Source organism: Haliotis cracherodii, unplaced genomic scaffold, assembly GCF_022045235.1.
Source record: "Haliotis cracherodii isolate W230 unplaced genomic scaffold, xgHalCrac1.p SCAF_48, whole genome shotgun sequence".
NCBI lineage: Eukaryota > Metazoa > Mollusca > Gastropoda > Lepetellida > Haliotidae > Haliotis > Haliotis cracherodii.
In genome coordinates, this window is record NW_027266306.1 from 412,556 (window position 1) to 435,388 (window position 22,833).

A 22,833-nucleotide genomic window follows, 5' to 3' on the forward strand; every position below is an offset into this window, starting at 1 on the left:
TCCAATATGTAGTTATATTGATGATCATAGTCTCGAGCATGTACGTCTTCTGATTAACATTACCGGAAGACACCACTTTGTTCTTCCTTGTCTTTGACCGGGCATTATTTAACTGAATTCAGTTCAATCTCATTGAAATCAGATCTTAGTTCTCGCTGCCGCTAAACAAAGATCTGAGGACATCCCATTACGGGTCACGTCAGACCGACCTTTCGCGAACTCTGACCGACCAATGAAATTACTGACAAGAAGTCGACATTAGCCAATCAGGAGGTAGGTTTCTCGTGCTTTACGGCACTAATTTCAAATTGGCGACTACGCTTCGTAACATATTATGACAATTAAAAATTTGAAACCTGAACAAAAGAAAATTCTCGAATGGCTCATGTATGGTCTAGATTGTATAGATTCAGTCGTTACGCCAGTAACTATCGTTCGGAATACCCCGTTTAAAAGTTTTCGAGGCTGCATAATTAGAAATCACATTCATGATCTGGTAAGCGACGCTCTGCTTGGTCGGATGAAAGGTCGTTCTGACAGGACCCCTAATGGGATGTCCTCAGATCTTTGTTTAGCGGTAGAGAGAACTAATATCTGATTTTTATGAGATTGAATTCAGTTAAAACCACAAGGCAATGACGGAACTTCTCTTTTTCCCTACTAATCCCTTGATGAAAATTTCATGAAAAAAGCTTGTTTCCCCAGCGGGATTCGAACCCGCGATATTTGCACCGAAGGCTTACGAAAGTAAAATGGAAGACACTTTATGAAATTAACGACTAATGTAGTTTATAGTTTAACAGTTTTTGCACAGCGAAATATGTGTTTTATTCATTCTATGCATTGTAAGTGGTAGGTAGCATTTCGTTCGAAGAAACGAACAGATAGAAAAAAAATTACTCTTATCGGGATCAGGGCCATGTTGCTTACACTAGGCCCTTCAACATGGGCAAGTCATGGTTAGGTGATTGATAATTAAGTGTGCTCAAGTTGATCCTATATGAATTGTATACGTGCCCTTGGACATGCATTCCATCGGCTCAGGGAGCACATTCACGTGCACCACGCAGGGCCGACTCGCAGTGCTCTCACACATTCGTCACCACTCGCGCCTTTCCGTAACCCCGCTATTCGGCTTGTTCCGGAATAACACGAGTTGGTCACATATGTGCTCTCACAGTGAACCAAAGAGTTCTTTTAAAATACGGTTATCAAAACAACGTTGTTTAAACAGTTAAGTGCTAGGGTACTTTGAATGCTGGCCATGCTTATTCCTTTCTACCACGGTTCATGTGGAAGGCAATGCAATATTCCAGCTATATGACAGCAGTCTGTAACATTCGGGACCAACTCGTGTTATTCCGGGACAAGCCGAACAGCGACTCGTGTCCCTCTCATGGCCATTTTTGCGGCCGGGTTCCGTCTTAGCGCAAACGGGCATACCTAAAACAATTGGCAATTCGTTGCGTAATGGTTCACATATATATTTCCCCATATATTATATATATTTCAGATGCAATTTAAAGCACATCGGGACGTGCGAAATTATAAAGTATGATTGAACACATTTAACTGTGTCTTGGGTATATTTTTATATACGAATACGGTAACGGACATGTCTTCAGGTTTTAGACTCAAGCCAAAAGGTGATGCGATACAGTCTAATATAAATACAGGACTGATTGAAATAATGACACATGTTGATCAAGGAGCAAGCTTAATCCATATTTGCCTCAATCGCCTACCATCAAATAGTGTACTAGTTCATTATTTGAAGGTATTTTTACCAGATTCCTGACTCAAAACATGGAAATTTGGTATCGTTTTTTGTAGGGGCGTCTTGTAAGTGTCAGATGTTTTGTAGGTAAAGTGAATGGGTTCCCGGTACCCGGTAGGACGAAATGGTAAATTGGCTTTAAGCGTTCTGGCGCCTCATACGGCAGCTTTTATTGTATACTCCTCAGAAATCTGAGAATGGAGTGTGAGTGCATGCTGATTCTAAGACAGGGGTAATAATACTATGTAGCACCCTGACCATTCTCTTGGTAAATTTACGTTGTCGCATTAAGGTGGACTTATTATCATTATTATTTTTTAACAAATTCAATTGGTAATATAGATGCAGCTTTCGTAACCTACAATCTGGTCAAGAGTGAGTGAGTGAGTGAGTGAGTGAGTTGGGTTTAACGCCACTTTTAACATTATAACAGTTATATCACGGCGTGTCAGCTTAATGTGGGAGGCAAGCCCGAAGTGATGCAGGTCTCAGACGTTTACTACTTCGGTGAAACCCACGAGCACGGGTATGGTGCTGACAAACCTATATCTGGTTAAGAAGAAATGTAAGTATCATCAGATGAATATAGCATACTTTTACTGTAATTATTACAATTATGTTCATTAATAATAGATATATTTATGTTGGTCGTAGGACCACTATCATTCCTGCCTAAGGAATCGTAGAAATGATAATCTAACATAATATATATCATATCACATACTTCAGACTTAAAACTTCGATTTAGTGTTTAAAACGTTACTTGAATTGAATTGACAACTTGAATGATTGACTAACTCATTTGAAACCCAAACCAGACAATCCCCATAATCTGTACTTACCTCCCCTTGACGAATAGGATAGGCAAGTCTCACAACAGCCATGGGCAATGTCTTCATTGTAACATTGGTATTTCGTTGCCGAAGTTACAGCCCGACAGTTAGAATAACGATCACCATATGTGCAGTTTTCTGGAAAAAAGATAACGCAATAATCAAAATAGGGAATAAATACAAACTTTGTGTTAAAGGAATGAAACATCGCAAATAAAATATGTAGGTCGAATATGTTAATTGATTTACCATCAAATGTAGAGCCACCAACTGAATCGAATATGGCTGCCATAACCATTTATAAAAAGTAAAACTGTTAATAAATCAGTTGTATTATAATGATAGCTTATCCATTCTGAATAGTTCATAACATAAAGCAGTTTAAGTGTGATATGATTTAAGTTTCTCGAGAACATAAAGTAGCGACTAAAATGATAATATAGGATATTATGGACAGTGGTTCACAGTATTTAATAATACCTATCATGTTTTAAGCTGCGAAATGTATCTATCATAATAACATATAGCTCCATATAACAAGTATAAACAGTGAGTGGGTGAATATGGTTTTACGCCGCCTTTAGCAATATTCCAGCAATATCACGTCGGGCAACACCAGAAATGGGCTTCACACATTATACCCATGTCAGGAATCGAACCCGGGTCTTTGGCGTGACGAGCAAACGCTTTAACCACGAGGCTACCCGACCCACCCTATAGTACGTAGATAAGGGTTTGATAAGGAAGAGTTATTGGCTGAGAGTAAACGAATAGTATAACCCAGGTCCCCCCGACATCCACAGCTTCCACTGAAGGTGCCACACTCCCCCCTGAAATCCAAATCAAAACCCAAACCACCTTTCAATAAACGTTTTGTCAAATTAATTGGATATATGCAAAATTTATAACAACGACGTGAGGTATTAATAGACTGACCAATCACCAACAGTCATATCTGTCCCAATCTCATTAAAATCAGATCTTAGTTCTCGCTACCGCTAAACAAAGATCTGAGGACATCCCATTACGGGTCACGTCAGACCGACCTTGCGCGAACTTTGACCGACCAATGGAATGACCAATCAGAAGGCAGCTTTCTGGTACTTTACGGCACTAATTTCAAATTGGCGACTACGCTTCGAAACATATTTTGACAAATTCTCGATTACAAATTTGAAACCTGAACAAAAGAACATTCTGGAATAGCTAATAGATGGTCTAGATTGTATGGATACAGTCGTTAACCCCATAACTATCGTTCGGAGTTAAAGTTTTCGAGGCTGCATGATTAGAAATCCCATTCCGACTGTCACTTTCATAATCTGGTAAGCGATGCTCTGATTGGTCGGATGAAAGGTCGTTCTGACGTGACCCGTAATGGGATGTCCTCAGATCTTTGTTTAGCGGTAGCGAGAACTGAGGTCTGATTTTAAGGAGATTGTATCTGTACTTACCAACAGGCGACGAGTACGCTGAACAAGTTTCACAACAGCCGTTGGCATTCCTTTCATTGTAGCACAGGTTTCTCTTGTCCTTGGTGACAGCAGTGCAGTCAGAATAGCGATCGCCATATGTGCAATTTACTGGTATATACATAATAATGAAATGAGTAAGGAATAAATGTTCAAAACATGTCCGGGGTATCGTTGCCCTAGACTTCAATCACTATGAGTTACCCGTGTAACTAGAGGAGTGTAGAAATTCTTACGATCTACATGGGCTCGTACACCAGAATACAGAGTGAGTGAGTGAGTGAGTGAGTCTTGATTTACGCTGCTTTAGCAATTATATTCTAGCAATATCACGGCGGGGGACACTGGAAATGGGCTTCCGCGTGACGAGCGGACGCTTTAAACACACGGCTACTTATTCACTTATCAACTCACTTTGAACCAACATCATCATGATTAATAGGCATTTCATGTTTGCCATAAAAGTCGACCATGTTTGTCGTAAAAGGCGACTAACGGGATTGGGTGGTCAGGCTCTTTGACTGGGTTGATGTATGTCATCGAATCCCAATTGCGTGGATCGATGCTCATGATATCAATCCCTGGATTGTCTGGTCCACACTCGATTATTTACAGACCGCTGTCATATAGCTTGAATATTGCTGAGTGCGGCGTAAAACAGCAAACAAACAAACAATAATAGACATTTACAACTTAGGCCTATAGTAAAGGCTATAGATTTTTAACATGGAGCTAATGACTGAGTTGTTAAGAACAGTGTTCGAACCCACAAAAGCCAGGAGTGGATCGTGGCCCGTCTAAGGTACGCAACTTTGCACAGCGAAATGCTCCTTAGTGCACTGATATACAATCCGTTGGTCGTGCCAGGACCCGGTGATCCATGATGCCAGCTTAACCCTAATTATGATCCTTGGTCTATCGTCCCGTGAAGATTCCGGGGTAGAATAGGTCTTCAGAAACCCATGCTTGCCGTAAAATTTGACTATGCTTGTCGGAAAAGGCGATCGGGTGGTCAAGCTCGCTGACTTGGTTGATGCATGTCATCGATCCCAATTGCGTGGATCGATGCTCATGATGTCAATCACTGGATTGTCTGGTCCAGACTCGATTATTTACAGACCGCCGTCATATAGCTGGAATATTGCTGAGTGCGGCGATAAACAACAAACCAAACCAAACTAAACCTTGGTCTATCAGCACCACAGTAGTCATGACAATCGTTATGAATACACAATGCCATTTAGAAAGTGGTCAAATGTAACTAGTGTTATATTTGGGATAACACTTTCTTAGTAAAGTACAGATTCTAATACTTTTTGGGGTTGAGGTGAGCCAGCACACAAAGTACTAGAATCTGTACTTTACTAAGAAAGTGTTATCCCAAATATAACACAGGTCAAGTTACATGACAATCGTTCTCTACTCTGTAACTAAATGTTAGGTAAATACTCAAACAAAAAGCCGTGAGATAGCAGAAATAAGGTTCAAAACGGCGTAAAACTTATTCAACTCTCTACCTGTACTCACGTATTACTTACGGTCACATATAAATGACGTAGTTCATTCCTCAAACCGCACCAATACCATCATTCCATTTTTGTTAATTTAATTGGATATATGTAACATTTAAACCAACGACGTGACGTATTAATAGACCATTAATCACAAACAGTCATATCTGTACTTACCACCTCCCGACGAGTAAGCCGAGCACGTTTCACAACATCCGTATGCATTGTTTTCATCGTAACAAAGATTTTTCTTTTCCTTGGTCACAGCGGTGCAGTCAGAATAGTGATCACCATATGTGCAATTTACTGGGGACAAAATACAATTAAATTACAACCGAGAGTTAGTTAAGCTAGACTTTCAAGATGTATATATACTACAGGTACGAGTCTTGGGTAAATTGTCACTTTCATTCAGATAAATATAAGATCTAAATATACTTCTTACCAAATACGAATATCAAAAGAAAACATTTATCGTTGGATTATATGTTGTTTTGTCAAAACATATATACCATGTTATTCATGTCGATGGTCAACAGGTACGGTCTCAAATTAAGTATCGTGATGTAAAGTTAAGAGAAGATAATTTAAGTTTGGAAATATTGAAAGACATTTCCTCATTGTAAAATTGTTTTAATCATCAGGAGGACGTGCGCTCCACCACCCTCAACGTTAACAGGATGAACACTTATATAATTTCAACATGACATTTCATTATCTACTCTGACGACGAACGGATGGCCGTATTTATAATATCCTCCTTAACACAAACCCTCTAAAGGTCTGTCTCATTACTTACCCACTACAGGCTTGTCGTAAAAGGCGACTAACGGGATCGGGTGGTCAGGCTTGCTGACTTGGTTGATGCATGTCATCGATCCCAATTGCGTGGATCGATGCTCATGATGTAAATCACTGGATTGTCTGGTCCAGACTCGATTATTTACAGACCGCCGTCATATAGCTGGAATATTGCTGAGTGCGGCGTTAAACAACAAACAAACAAACAAACTTACCCACTGACGACTTAAAAGCTGAACATGTTCCACAACAACCATTGGCATTTGCTTCACCGTAACACAAGCGTTTCGTGTCCCTTGTTATTGCAGTGGCACAGTTAATAAATCGATCTCCATATGGGCAGTTTTCTAGAGTAAATCACATATTCAAGAACACATTAGTAATATTCACGAGGCATATTTGTACAAACGTAAAATTTTCAAACCCCTTGGTAAACAAAACATTCAAAGTGTCCGTATTCCAAAGTAGACACATTCTATGGATAACAACAAGTTGTTATCGATAAATTGTGTCTACTTTGTCATCCCTCAACTTCTAAGTAATGCCTATCAAACAATTCGTGTCCATGTTCACCAGACATTGATGGCAGCATTCCAAATGAGCCAAACCGAAGGTGAGGTAAATACCACGTACTGAATACCACAGAGAAGTGAATCATGATAATGATGATGGTGGTGGTGATGATGATGATGATAACAATAATGATGATGATGATGATGATGATAATAGGCCATTTATTTTGCGCATATTTCCACACCAAACTGGGCATGCTCAAAGCGCTATTATTACCCCGGTCACTGGATCATTGTGCACTCAACAATCATTCTCAGCTCCCTAGGGAGAATACAACCCAAGCTACATTGTCATCTCATCCTACCGGGTACCCATTCACTGCTGGTTGAATAGAGGCACATTTCGAACAAAGTCACTTGAACCACACTGATTGTTTGCATAATCACGTTCATACTGCTTTAAGTGTGATTTTTGTCACTGCTTCTAAACACGCAATAATGATCGTTTCTAAATTTTCGAAGGCAATTTCATTTTCATTTTTACTGGAACAAACTATATTTTTTCACAAATAAAACCTAGCCCAAACCTCTCTCTCGAAAAATATCAAATGTTCGGTCCGTTAGAAAGCACCATTACAAAAAAAAGACCCATCAAATACAGTAAACTACGGTTATAACGAACTCAAAGGGACCCCTAATTTTAGTTCGTTATAACCGCAGTTCGTTATATGCATATATACAGCACATATACAACAAGGGGCCGGGACCAAAAAATAAGTTCGTGATATCTGTCAGTTCGGTATAAGCGTGTTCGTTATAAACGTAGTTTACTGCATATCGAACGTGTAGATGTAAAGAATATCAGATTCTATCATGGAAGTCGTGCTAATTGAACTAAAAGACAGGCGTACACATTCTGTAAAACATGCTTGCAATGACGTTACGAGAGAGAGATGGAAAAATGGAGTACCGTCACTTCTCTTGTAGACAGGGCACGTCTCGCAGCAGACCGTCAAATAATAAGACCTGTAGCACAGTCGCGGTGTCGCACTTATCAGCTCAGCACATGTTTTATTTTGCGGGTACACGATTGGCTGGCTCCCAAAGAGACAGTCAGCTGAAAATGTAGACAAATTCCCGAAATTGATTGATCATCACAATCAACGGAATGGTGCTCCCTAGCGGTACTTATATACACATATACTTGGCATCATGTCAAGCACCGGGTACTATATTTCCTCAAGTTTTCAAATTGAATTTTTTACTTTTTAAATTAATATTTTTTTAAAATCGTTTCCTGTATTAATATTCTGACAAAACACATTTGCAGTTTTTTTTCACAATGAGACATTCTCATACTGACATTCTGAAAATCGATTATCCAATAATATGTTTTGTAACCGTTCCATGGCAATAGTGCATAGAGTACGCTTTCATTTGTTTTCCCCTCTTCTTTAAATAATATAATGTAACCGGTTACTGGTGTTCATCTAGATGACCATAGTGTTCTCTTACCAATTTTGTATCAGCTATCGTTGGTATCCTGCCCATTTAATAAAATGAAAGTTGGTTGGTTGGTTTGTTGTTTAACGCCGCACTTAGCAATATTCCAGCTATATGACGGCGGTCTGTAAATAATCGAGTCTGGACCAGACAATCCAGTGATTAATATCATGAGCATCGATCCACGCATTTTGGATCGATGACATGCATCAACCAAGTCAGCGAGCCTGACCACCCGATCCCGTCAGTCGCCTTTTACGACAAGCATAGTCACCTTTTATGGCAAGCATGGGTTTCTGAAGACCTATTCTACCCCGGAATCTTCACGGGTCTAATAAAATGAGAACAATGTGGAGGAACATTCGTGGCCTTTATCCATCTAGCTACTCCTGACTCAAGGAGGATCGAAATCAAGTCTTACCAGCGCAGATATATCACGACTGTCGATAATCGAGCACATATGTTGTGCATGTGTCTAAGTGGACGTCTATAACGTCATCGAGGTGACCTGCTGGTCTAATGCGCTGTGACACATCGGCAAAATTGCACCCCTTATTGCTGGCTGGATCCGCTAGTACTGATTCCAATCAAAAGATTAATCTTGTAATGATCCATGGTTTGTCAGCATCATACCCGTGCTCCTGGGAGGCACTTAAATTGTCAGGGCCTACAATCTGCCTCATCTACGGTTCCTCTGATACGCGTTACGCCGTCATATATATCTGATATGCTATTCCAAATGGCGTCAAACTGTATAAATAAAAATATCAATCTACACTTACTGTTGTTTTGTTCTGGCGCATCAATGGAGAAAACACACTGCCCAGCTACACACCACTGAAATCACACGTGTTACACATACAGTTGCTATTTTTGTGACAAATAAGCTTCAAATTGACATCAGAATACAGGGTTGTTGTTTGTTGTTTAACGCCGCACTCAGCAATATTCCAGGATGGCGGTGGGCTGTAAAGTATCAAGTCTGGACCAGGCAATCCAGTGATTGACATACCGTATTCGACGTAATAAGCGCCCCACTCTATTAAGCGCCCACGGCGACATTTGCTAATATATTGGCTAGTGAACAATCCCAATTAGCACCCCTTCCGATTGATCAATGTACACAAGACTTATTTATTGGCGTATAATACGCACTTATGGGCATTTAATTTTGGAAAAATATATCTGTCGTACATAAACATTCCAGGCCACGAAATTTATCTTTCAACTCTGTTTTTTTCCATCAATATAGTATTCTAATAAGAGCCCCCTATTTCTAATTTTGAGAGCGCCCTGGGCGTTTATTACGTCGAATACGGTAATGAACATCGATCTACGTAATTGGGATACGATGACATGCATCAACCAAATCAGCAAGCCTGACCACCCGATCATGTTAGTCGCCTCTTACGACAATCACAGTCGCCTTTTACGGTAAGCAAGGGTTGCTGAAGACCTATTCTACCCCGGATGTTTATGGCGTCCAGAATACGGGTACATGACCGGGAAAGTGTGAGGTGTATTGTCATTGTGTTCCCTGTTATACATGGTGGTATTGATTAACATATACTACTCAAAAGAAGTTAAGAATCACCTGATTCTTTCATATTACAATAGTTAATCTCTCATGCCATGACAGATAAACATTACCAATATGAAAGAATCGGGTGATCCTTAACTTCTCTTGAGTAGTATATATAACTATCAGTGTTAGTAGTAGTAGTAGTGATACTAATAACAGTACTTGTAATATTTATAATAATAACGCCTGTCAACAGATAAAGGTACATTCAATTTCCATTCAGAATTCACTGTAGGTACAGACATTAACATGGGTTAAGCACAGACACATATGACGTTCAGATGGCTTACCTTTTTATGACCACATGGCGTTCCTTCTGCAGCGTTTCGAGACGACTGAAGCTGTTCCTTGCCACAGACCATTCTCTTGCAGATGTTCTCAGAACCACCAATGTCGACACCCTGTAAACGTCATGATCAATAATGGGTGACATTGTAAGAAAGGGGGCGGTCGGGTAGCCTAGTGGTTAAAGCGTTAGCTCGTCACGCCGAAGACCCGGGTTCGATTCCCGACAATGTGTGAAGCCCATTTCTGGTGTCCCCCGCCGGGATATTGCTAAAAGCGGCGTAAAACCTCACTCACTCACTTGTAAGAAAGTATAGCGTCAAAATCAACCAGTTAGGTAGTTTTTGCACCTGTATAGTTCATGATGCGCCCAAGGCAGATATTCTGCTAATGCTGATAAATATATTTTGTTCTTACTAATCGCAAGACGAAGCCAGGTCCAAACATCATCTGACACTGTGCATGAACGTCATAGAGTTGTCCCGGCATCGTCCCCGTGATGTTTGTCACAGACGCCGGCTCGAGACTTGTCTGTAGGCATTGCTTTTGGGTATTTGTACTGAAAAATATACAGAGACAAATATCGAATAGGAGATGTCACGACATTACGTTATAGTGAGATAGTCATGGCCTTAGGTACAAACCCATATTGTATAATGTCGTCATAATACCATAATGACGCGGTCTAGGGGAAACGGTGCCACAATACAGTAGGCAGAGTCAGCTACCGTTGTCGTGCCAGGATCCGATGACCCCACTGAAAACACCAACTTTCTCATTCACATTATTCACTCTAAATAGTGTGCACGCTGCCCTGACCATGTTACCTCCAAAATTAATCCAGTTGAAGTCCTTTCGAAAATCTATTTGTGCAGAGCTAATAGCAAACAAACTGACACGCGTCATTTATTGTAAATATTAAACGCTAACAACAGGGAACAATCAGTCTCCATTATCATCCGAAACAGATTTCATAGGCGTAAAAGGCAAAATATCGGTGGCAATCATATGAATGTATCACGGAAAATCAGTGATGGCACCTCGTGTTCGCGGAAAGGGTAACTGAAAATCAGTGATGGCACCTCGTGTTCGCGAAAAGGGTAACTGAAAATCAGTGATGACACCTCGTGTTCGCAGAAAGGGTAACTGGAAATCAGTGATGACTCCCCGTGTTCGCGGAAAGGGTAACTGGAAATCAGTGATGACACCTCGTGTTCGCGGAAAGGGTAACTGAAAATCAGTGATGACACCCCGTGTTCGCGGAAAGGGTAACTGGAAATCAGTGATGACACCCCGTGTTCGCGGAAAGGGTAACTGGAAATCAGTGATGGCACCCCGTGTTCGCGGAAAGGGTAACTGGAAATCAGTGATGGCACCTCGTGTTCGCGGAAAGGGTAACTGGAAATCAGTGATGGCACCTCGTGTTCGCGGAAAGGGTAACTGGAAATCAGTGATGGCACCTCGTGTTCGCGGAAAGGGTAACTAAACATCAGTTATGGCACCTCGTGTTCGCGGAAAGGGCAACTAAACATCAGTTATGGCACCTCGTGTTCGCGGAAAGGGTAACTGGAAATCAGTGATGACACCCCGTGTTCGCAGAAAGGGTAACTGGAAATCAGTGATGGCACCTGGTGTTCTCGGAAAGGGTAACTGGAAATCAGTGATGACACCCCGTGTTCGCGGAAAGGGTAACTGGAAATCAGTGATGACACCCCGTGTTCGCGGAAAGGGTAACTGGAAATCAGTGATGACACCTCGTGTTCGCGGAAAGGGTAACTGAAAATCAGTGATGACACCTCGTGTTCGCGGAAAGGGTAACTGGAAATCAGTGATGACACCTCGTGTTCGCGGATAGGGTTAGCTTGTCCTGTCCTACCGGTAGCACCTGCCACTTGCACAATTTTCATAAAAAGTAAGTGTGTAAGTAAGTAAGTAAAATTATGCTTGATAAATGACACGTTGTGCAGGATCAATCAAAGAAAAAAGTAATGTTTTCAAAGTCAGGGAAGAAAAGACATGGACAAAGGTAATGAAATAATTCTTACATACACATAAAAAATCATTTCGGTATTGATAATGTGAAAAAACATAGTCGTAAATACAACTCTCTTTAATCGTCAGCGTCTGCTCGGAGAGCGGAAGGTTCAGGGTTCGATCCCCGGCCGCGTCATACCAAAAGACGTTAAAATATGTTACCGTGTCTGGCGCTCGGCATTAAGGGGTTAAAACAAGGACTGGTCGGCTCGGAGTCAGTATACAGTGTCTGAGTGAGGTATTCATGTTAAACTGCAGCATGGTATCTCAGTGGGCTAGCACTCTAAATCGGCATCAGTCCGGACTAGTACAAGCAGCCACACACACACACACACACACACACACACACACACACAGACACACACGTGCATGCACATCGCTATATAAGTGAAATAATCTTCAACGCGACGTTAAACCCCATTTCACCCCACCTCTTTAATCGTCGCCATTTATAAAAAACACTTTGCCATACACCGCGTAAATGGTATTATGTGAAAAGCTATGGCCTCAAAACATTTGTCCACCGCAATTATTCCACATCTTCAATAATAAAGTGTCCATTTCACATTATTGTTGAAGCGCTTAGATTGTTGTTATCACAGCACTACACATGTCAAGTGCACACGCCATACATAGTTTTTGATGCTCACGCAAAATGTTCATCACGCTTTTGAATAGTGGTCCAAACTCTAGCTTGCCTGCATTAAAACAGGGGTCAGGATCCTCATCCCTTGCATTCCCTGACGATGTCAGACAGGTTGGTTGGTTGCTTTGTTGTTTAACGCCGCACTCAGCAATATTCCTGATATATGACGGCGGTCTGTAAATAATCGAGTCTGGACCAGACAATCCAGTGATTAATAACATGAGCATCGATCCACGCAATTGGGATCGATGACATGCATCAACCAAGTCAGTGAGCCTGACCATCCGATCCCGTTGGTCGCCTTTTACGACAAGCAGAGTCACCTTTTACGGCCTATTCTACCCCGGAATCTTCACGGGTCTGTCAGACAGGTGTTAATAGGACTCGCTATCGTCACAAAAATTCTCAACCTCTTTTATATCCTTGACTGTCTGATGGCCGTTGAACATACAATTACTGACCATGGATTTTCAATTCACTTGATGCAATCCTTTGTTTTTCCTGAAGAATTTAGTATTCCAAAATCGTAATAAGGCCATTGTGCTGGACATGATTTGTGCGGTATACGCGCGTGCGTGTGCTTGTACTTGTCCGGACTAATGCCGGTTTTATAGTGCTTACCCACTGATATACAATGCCTCAGTTTAACATGGATGTCCCACTCAGACACAGTATACTAACTCCGAGCCGACCAGTCCTTGTTTTACCCCCTCAATGCCGAGCGTCAGGCAGGGTAACAACAAGTACCATATTTTAACGTCTGTTGGTATGACAAGACCGGGGATCGAACCTTCCGCTCTTCAGGCAGACGCTCTATTAACTAGACCAAACAAGTAATCAAGGTAAGGCTATATATGTATGTTCCTCTTTGGAAATGCGTGTATGATACTCCCGTTTCGTTTGTCGATGTGTGCCAGGTTTCTATTCTACCCTTTCTTTCTACCCTTTTCTCAACCCCCCGGTGTCACCACCGATTTTTAGTGATCCATTCATATATGTTTCATCGTTACTTTGCCATTCACGCCCAGTGTAATCTGTTACGGAGACTCGTTATTCTCTGGCGTTGACATTTTGTATTTAAATTTCCTTGTTCCGTCTCTCATACCAACCCATTTGTTAGGATGCCTTGGATGAAGGTTTGGAAGTAGTGTAACGAACACGTCGAAAAGACGTAGTAGTTGTTGTGGTCAAGGACGTGGGTCCTGCTGTACCCGCTGCCGGTCATGATGTACTTGTATGTAGAGTTACACTTGTTGTTGTATTCGCCGTCATGCCTGGCGCTGAGCCTGCAAAATCCAGGTTAATTTTTACTAGATTTAAATATATGACCCTATTTTTAGCATTATTCTAGTAATATCTGGAACTCTTAGTATGGATAATGTACTCTGTACCGGTGTGCGGATTGGAACTAAGGACTTTTCATGCCGAGAAACTGCTTTAATACACGCTTACCCAACCGTCCTACTTGAGATTAAGACAGCACAATTAGCACCACATGCTTAGATATACGTATTTTCCGGGTGGCGTATGGCAAGCCGTTTTCACATTTAGTACGGAATTACAGATATCTTCGATTGTTTTAAAGATATCGGTATTTTATTTAAAGATATCAATAATGTTTTTGAGATATCAAAAAATAATTAAAGATATCTTAAATTCATTTCTGATATCCATAATACAATTACTGATATCTTAAAATGTTACGGTGATATCAACAAATTAGTTTGTGATATATCTAAATGTAGTTAAGATATCATTAAACAATTACCATCCTACAGTACATAAATATATTAGAAATAAATTCAAGATATCTTAAATTCAGTTCAAGATATCTTGAAATAAGTAATACATATCCACAAATGAATTACAGATGTCTTTAATTCAATTAGAGATATCTTTAATTCAATTCAAGATATCATTAATTCTGACCGTTACTGATATCAAAAATCCAATTAAAGATATCATTAATTATATCAATTATTGATATCAGTTATCTAATTTAAGTAACATTATTAATGTAACATCTTATATAATGGCAACAATTGAAGATATCAAAAAATAATTATTGATAAGTGTATTAAGTTTCAAGATATCAGGAATTAAATTATTGACATCATAACAAAACATGATATTTTGATATCTTTAAATCATATTTTGATATCAATAATTAAATTTAAGATAGCAATTCATTTCAAGATATCAGTAATACGTTTCACCATATCCTTAATTCATTTCGTGATATCTTAAATTTTATTGCAGATATCCACAATTATCTGCATTTAAGATATCTTCAATTCAATACAAGATATCTTCAATTCAATTTAAGATATTTTTAAAACAATTCAAGATATCTGTAATTCCGTAATAAATGTGAAAACGGCTTGCCATAGTTGCGCATCTCAAGTTTGATGTATATAATCTGGCGAATGTTCAAGCCACTTGCGGAACAATAAGAATGCAATACCGTATTCGACGTAATAAGCGCCCCGCTCTAATGAGCGGCCATGGCGATATTTGCTTATATATTGACTCGTGAACAATCCCAATTAGCACCCTTTCCGATTGATCAATGTACACAATACTTATTTATTCGCTTATAATACGCACTCGTGTGTTAATTGCACCCTTAAGTATGGGCAATTAAATTTTGGAAAAATATATCTCTCCTATATGAACATTTCAGGCTGAAAATAAACCACGACATTTATCTTTCAACTGTTTTTTTTTGACAAAATAATATTCTAATAAGAGCCCCCTATTTCTAATTTTGAGAGCGCCCTGGGTGCTTATTAGGTCGAATACGGTAATTCAAATGTCATGGTAAGCTACTTACGCATGTCCGACTTCGTGTGTTGTGACGAGCATGTCGTCAACCAGGTTGTCTGTATATTCCACAGCTGACACACTGTTGTATGGTGTTTTACATATTGTTCCTACATATGCATATCCTGTGACAACGAGGATGAACCACATCAAGTAATATCAAGAGTGAGTGAGTATGGTTTCAAGCCGCCTTTATTAATATTCCTGCAATATCACAGCGGGGATACTTGAAATGAGCTTCAAACCAGGCCTCAGTGTGATGAGCCATTCTTTAACCAGCAGGTTACCCCACCGCCCCATGTTACAATGAGGACCTGGCGTTACCAAATGCCATTTACATTGCTTATCTCATGAAAGTACTCAGTAGCAAAAGTTATTGTCATTACATACATTCATGAAGATACGAAATATTTCCAGCTTGATAGTCTTCTAGCTGTATACGATTGCCACCAAGGACAATTTCCTCCCATAAAAAAATATTTCATTTTATTTATTCAGTTAGTTATACAATAACTTAAACACGGGTACATTGTGGATAAAAGTCACTGTTAAAAATTCAAAAGTTCAAAAGTTCAAAAGTTCAAGTGTTATGATGACGTTTTATGAACGTTCCGGGCAGAACAGATCAACATGAAAATATCAATACCTATTTCGAGGCCAAGTTCTAATTATGAAATTCTTTTGTGATTTCAATTTGAAAAATCCTTTGCCATTTTATATCTTAATTTAACAGAAGTACATAAGTGTTCTAAAAAGACCCAGAGGCGATTCTACGGGTAGTATGATATGACCACGTTTTCCTTTTGAGTACACATCAAAACATCCCCCAGCAGGTGTTGTCAAAGCTATGTATCAATTGTTTAAAACAGTTAGAATCAATCCAAACTCAATGAATGTCTCAGAATATATACGGCGACTCACCAAGCAGGTCTGTAGTGTTCCTGTTTTCCTCTTCACGGAATAAGTCGTACCTGAAACGAATTGGTAACAAGGCAGCTAATCTGATGTAACAAGAACTATTCTAACACATGACATTAACTTTCAACAAGGTGAAGAATTTCCTTAATACAGTATTATCACAGAGGGGCGGTCGGGTAGCCTAGTGGTTAAAGCGTTCGCTCGACACGCCGAAGACCCGGGTTCGATTCCTGACATGGGTACAATGTGTGAAGCCAATTTCTGGTGTCCCCCGCCGTGATATTGCTGGAATATTGCTAAAAGCGGTGTAAAACCATACTCACTCACTCACTCACTATTATCACAGAGACAGGCATAGGTTCATTATTGGGAAGGTGTTAATTAAGTTGGAGAGTTAATTATCGCCGCTCTGAACAGCATTTCATTTTTATATCAGGGCCTGTTGGATTGATGTTGGAGGAAAGCCTAATATGATGGTCTCAGACGTGACCACATTTCCACAACCCTAGAACATAATCAGGGCGAATCTGGGAGTCGAACCCACGATATTAAGTTTAAGGTAGGCCTACAGGGCGCCCCTCTGCAGAGCTAATTGGTGAGGTGATGTGAAATTAGGTTTAACGTCGCGTCCAAGATTATTGCACTTATATAGCGACGTGCATGCACGTGTGTGCGTGTGGCTGCGTGACCGGACTGATGCCGATTTATAGTACTAGCTCACTGAGATACCATGCCGCGGTTTAACATGAATACCCCACTCAGACACAGTTTACTGACTCCGAGCCGACCAGTCCTTGTTTTAGCCCCTTAATGTCGAGCGCCAGACTGGATAACAACAAGTACCATCTTTTAACGTCTTTTGGTATGACGCGGCCGGGGATCGAACCCCGGACCTTCCGCTCTCCGGGCGGACGCTCTACCACTAGACCACGGAGGCGGTCCATAAAACAAGAACTGAAGAAATCAAGAATTGCATTGGCACTTATTACATGGATAACACAACAGGGAAGAAAATGGTCAGGGAAATGTGTGAATTTAATATACTTTAAATATACTTTAAGCTGATTGTGACAACTCACGCTGTGAACACAATAATATGGTCATTGTCAGGGAATCCTGGTGTGTCAGCCTTCCATTGCCTTGTGCCACTGAGAAGTTTATCACCATCTATCTTCGTTTCATTAACTACAGCACTTTGGAACGGTTGTTCTGACTGCTTATCCTAAAATGATATCACGGAGAACCATGATACATACATAATAATGATACATGGAGTATCATGCGACATACAGTATAAAGATACATTCAGTACCATGATATAAATATGTTTTATGACACATGGAGTACCATGATACATACATAATGATACATGGAGAACCATGATACATACATAATAATGATACATGGAGTACCATGATACATACATAATAATGATACATGGAGTACCATGATACACACATAATAATGATACATGGAGTACCATGATACATACATACTAATGATACATGGAGAACCATGATACATACAAAATAATGATACATGAAGTACCATGATACATACATAATAATGATACATGGAGAACCATGATACATACAAAATAATGATACACGGAGAACCATGATACATACAAAATAATGATACATGGAGTACCATGATACATACAAAATAATGATACACAGAGTACCATGATACATACAAAATAATGATACACGAAGTACTACGATACATACATAATAATGATACATGGAGTACCATGATACATACATAATAATGATACATGGAGTACCATGATACACACATAATAATGATACATGGAGTACCATGATACATACATACTAATGATACATGGAGAACCATGATACATACATAATAATGATACATGGAGTACCATGATACATACATAATAATGATACACAGAGCACCATGATACATACATAATAATGATACACAGAGCACCATGATACATACATAATAATGATACACAGAGTACCATGATACATACATAATAATGATACACGGAGCACCATGATACATACATAATAATGATACATAGGAGAAAGTTGTATGTCTTGAAGGAGTGATTGAAGAAACATTCTATCGATAACGAAATTCCTCTGCTAACAGATTTGAGTGAATCAGAATGTTTAATAATTAATGATAATATCAATATTGTCTCATGATTATCATGTCTTTAGTGTACCGTATTTGTCGTTATTGGTTTATTGAAAATAGATTATCTTGCTGCCTTGTTTGGGGTAAATGTTATTATCATGACTACGCTCTATTAATGCCAAGTGGCCATGTTTTGTTTATTTGTTGTTATGACGGCGGTCTGTAAATAATCGAGTCTGGACCAGACAATCCAGTGATTGACATCATGGGCATCGATCCACGCAATTGGGATACGATGACATGCATAAACCAAGTCGGCGAGCCTGACCACCCGATCCCGTTAGTCGCCTCTTACGACAAGCATAGTCGCCTTTTACGGCAAGCGTGGGTTTCTGGAGGCCTATTCTACCCCGGATCTTCACATGTCGAGTTGGCATGTGTACAGTGATGCTATCTGATGTCACCATCACAAGTTCACACAATTTGACAATATCACATTAAACGTAACAGCGTCAACATAAGTCATTACATATGACACTTATGATACACCAGTGTGGTTATCAAAGGTATTTTATGTTTGTAAAAGATAACACCAATTGGAGGCAAACATCTTACCTGAATGATATATCCAACCAGGTTTATGTTGTACAGAGGGGACGCAGTCTTATAACGAAGATCTACCTGTTATGGAAAAAGAAATAGTAAATTTAGGTTACTTAACTCTAAGGAAAAAAATATAATAAGAAAATGATAACCACTAAACTCATCAATTTGTATCCAAACTGAGAAACAGGGTCACCTGTTATCACCTTACTGATCTATGTGAACCTGTTTGATGAACACCTTTTGAACTATTACAATGAAAAGAATGTACCATACGTACATGCCTTGGCTTACTTTTATTCCGGTTTTAACCCTATCGAACATGTATGGTTTGCTTTGTTTGTTGTTTTAACGTCGCACTAAGTACTATTCCAGCTATATGTCACGCAATCAAACAAGTCACCGAGCCTGACCACCCAATCCATTTGGTCACCTCTTACGTTCAGCATACTTCCCAAGGACCTACTGTAACCAGGAATACGCATGTTGAATACTATAAGAAACTCACCCCGTTTACAAGATGTGCAAAGTGTCTTTTGAGGCCTTGTTTTGTCTCCTGGTGTTTTAAGGCTTCGGACAGCTGGGTTGCTCTGGAATACCATCTGTGATACACAAGGTGAGGTGAGGTGAAATGGAGTTTAACGTCGCGTCCAAGATTATTGCACTTATACATGAATAGCGACGTGCATGCACGATTTATAGTGCTAGCACACTGAGATACCATGCCGCAGTTTAACATGAATACCCCACTCAGACACATTTTACTAGTCGACCAGTCCTTGTTTTAGCCCCTTAATGTCGAGCACCAGACAGGGTAACAACAAGTAACATTTTAACGTCTTTTGGTATGACGCGGCCGGGGATCGAGCCCCGGACCTTCGGCTCTCCGGGCAGACGCTCTACCACAAGACCACGGAGGCGGTCGTGAAAATGCTTTGGCAAGATAAAAACTCCTATGGTTCATCATGCAAATATTTAACTGCAGTAGTTCCTTAAAATGTTATTTGTTGTGAAAGAGATATAAATATGGACAACTCCAATATCATCATTTACTATTGCTAGATAACACTGAGATATGACAACATTGATTCAGTCTTTGTTGTGAGTTTAGGTTACAGACAAGGTTACAGACACTTTTGAAATTGTACGCATTGATAAGGTTGAAAATATGCACCTTTCATAAACAGAGAACCCTATTACTGTAATGACGTCCACGTAGATTGGCTCCTGAATCTGGCGCTTCTTCCTCAAGGATTCTGATGCCATCATCTCACTGTCACTTCCTGACTGACCCTTCTCGCCATCATCTGAATAAAATACACAAATGTCCATGTGACATTTACTCATGTTATTTGTAACCTCTACGTTAACCATTTCTCATTTCTGTTTCTTGATAATGTGCAAAACAACTTACCATCGGTTATCAGGCCAAAATATTATTGATTGTTTAGATCCAATCAATTTACTATGCTTAAGTACTTACACCTTTCCAAAGTTCTCATCTAAACACAACTTCATTATACACGAAGGAACTGCGTGACATTTATTCATGTCATTGGTGATAGGTGTTAACATGTATGTTAACCTCTGTTTTGACCATTTCTCATGTCTCATGTCTGTTTCTTGATAAAAAAATACACTTACCATCTGTTATCATGACAAAATATTCTTATATTGTTACGATCCATATTTCATTTGCTATACTACATGGACAACAAAGTTCATGTTGATGAAATTCATTTTAATTAAAGAACCTATTTGGTCAAATATTGGCAAAATGATTGTTTCTTCCAGCACACATATTTAATTTTATTAGCATCGTTATATAAACTGCGTTAAGCATTTTGATTCACATTTATTCAGATCCAGCTATTTAAGTTCAAAGTAGTAATTAACAATGAAATAATAAGAATTAAAAGTTCATACGTATTTCTTTCAATAAATGGATCGATCCCATAATGTTTAAATATTTCGATGAAAAAAAAATTCAATATAAAAAGAACATATTCCGGAAATATTTTAGCATTCTGACTGAAGTAAAACTAAGCAAGATATTGCAGATACATTGTGCACCGACAAAAACAAACTTTACAAATTGAACCCGTGTTTGACATGTTATTTCATACAAAGCTGTGATTGTAGGACGAAGGGCTTTTTTGGTCCATTCGATATGCATAATTCAATAAATTAGCAAATTGTGTTTAAATTGTCATGTATATTTTTAGATCAGTTCGTGTGAAAGAGAACTAGGCGGAATATTATAGAGATTTCTGCAGGTTTCAACATCTTGTCAGGCCCCATATTCAAATGCTCTATATGTATATATGATTCTCCGCTGTGATTTCCTTTTTATTGTAATTTTAACTATGTTACTGTAAAGTGTAACTGGAATTATGTTTTAGTTTGCCATGTACATTTCAGTTGTTATATATTCTATCTCTTTTACCTTTCGGTCGGACAGCTCTGAAGACCTTATGTTCTACTGCTGCCTCTGACGTCAAATGTCAAGTTTCTTGTATCTTGTATGCTTATAGGGGGCACGGGTGGCCCAGTCGTCTAAGGCGCCGCGATTCGCTTTGCAGAGTTGCGTCCCTTGGGCACGCCAGAAACCTATGATTGTCGGTTTGAATCCCCGTTCGCCCCGATTATGTTTCTAGGTTCGTCCGCACCATACCCGTGCTCGTGGGTTTCACCGAAGAGGTAAACGTCAGAGACCTGCATCACTTGGGGCTTTCCTCCCACATTAAGCTGAGACGCCGTGATATAACTGGAATACAGTTAAAAGCTGCGTTAAACCCAACTCACTCACTCACTGTTTATAACGTATCACAATATTTTGGATGATTTCAGGAAGGATTCTCCAATATTTAAAGTCATTGACTCCAGTTGATTGTCTTAGGAGATGAAGGGCAAGACAGTACAAACTTATGAGGAAGCATTCACAATCAAAGATACACTCTCGGAAACCCGTCCCTCTTTCATTCTCTTAACTGGTCATGCCCTAAGTACGTCACTCTGAAGTGTTGGTATCAGCGTCCAGTAATGTGACTGTCATAAGGGACAGAACATGTAATATTTGAGAGCGCAGGGTATTTTGCGTGACAGAATATTTTTAGTCAGGGCATCAAAACATAATATTCTGAAAGAAGGGGTGAAAAATAAATTTTCAGAACATCCAGCAAATGATTTATTTGTTTCTGTTTAACCATAGGACAAGTTTTGTCTAGTACAAGCGTGACACCTTACCATCATTGTCTATCCGCGCAATGTGTACTGGTGAATATGTAAGCGTGTATCTGATATCACTGGAAGCTGATTCTGTTCCTGTCGGCTTCAACTTATACATACGTGGTCCAGAGAGCAAGAGAAGGCCTTCCTGGTAAGTAAACAACAATTGCAATATGCATCTTGATGTCGATGT

General features: G+C 39.6%; 1 protein-coding gene across 1 annotated transcript in view; it reads right to left on the bottom strand.

Annotated features, from left to right (window-relative positions):
- Positions 1-22,833, bottom strand: part of LOC139441894 (uncharacterized) — a 29,591-nt gene that overhangs the window by 3,544 nt on the left and 3,214 nt on the right. Inside the window, exons 4-19 of the mRNA XM_071222643.1 lie at positions 22,659-22,788; positions 20,587-20,719; positions 19,921-20,014; positions 19,425-19,490; positions 17,777-17,919; positions 16,701-16,750; positions 15,790-15,904; positions 14,066-14,242; positions 10,694-10,835; positions 10,282-10,392; positions 9,192-9,246; positions 7,877-8,023; positions 6,610-6,741; positions 5,771-5,899; positions 4,065-4,193; positions 2,620-2,748 (exon numbers count right to left, since the gene is read on the bottom strand). Coding sequence (XP_071078744.1) covers positions 2,620-2,748; positions 4,065-4,193; positions 5,771-5,899; positions 6,610-6,741; positions 7,877-8,023; positions 9,192-9,246; positions 10,282-10,392; positions 10,694-10,835; positions 14,066-14,242; positions 15,790-15,904; positions 16,701-16,750; positions 17,777-17,919; positions 19,425-19,490; positions 19,921-20,014; positions 20,587-20,719; positions 22,659-22,788 — 1,882 coding nt within the window. The remainder of the gene's footprint in view (positions 1-2,619; positions 2,749-4,064; positions 4,194-5,770; positions 5,900-6,609; positions 6,742-7,876; positions 8,024-9,191; positions 9,247-10,281; positions 10,393-10,693; positions 10,836-14,065; positions 14,243-15,789; positions 15,905-16,700; positions 16,751-17,776; positions 17,920-19,424; positions 19,491-19,920; positions 20,015-20,586; positions 20,720-22,658; positions 22,789-22,833) is intronic.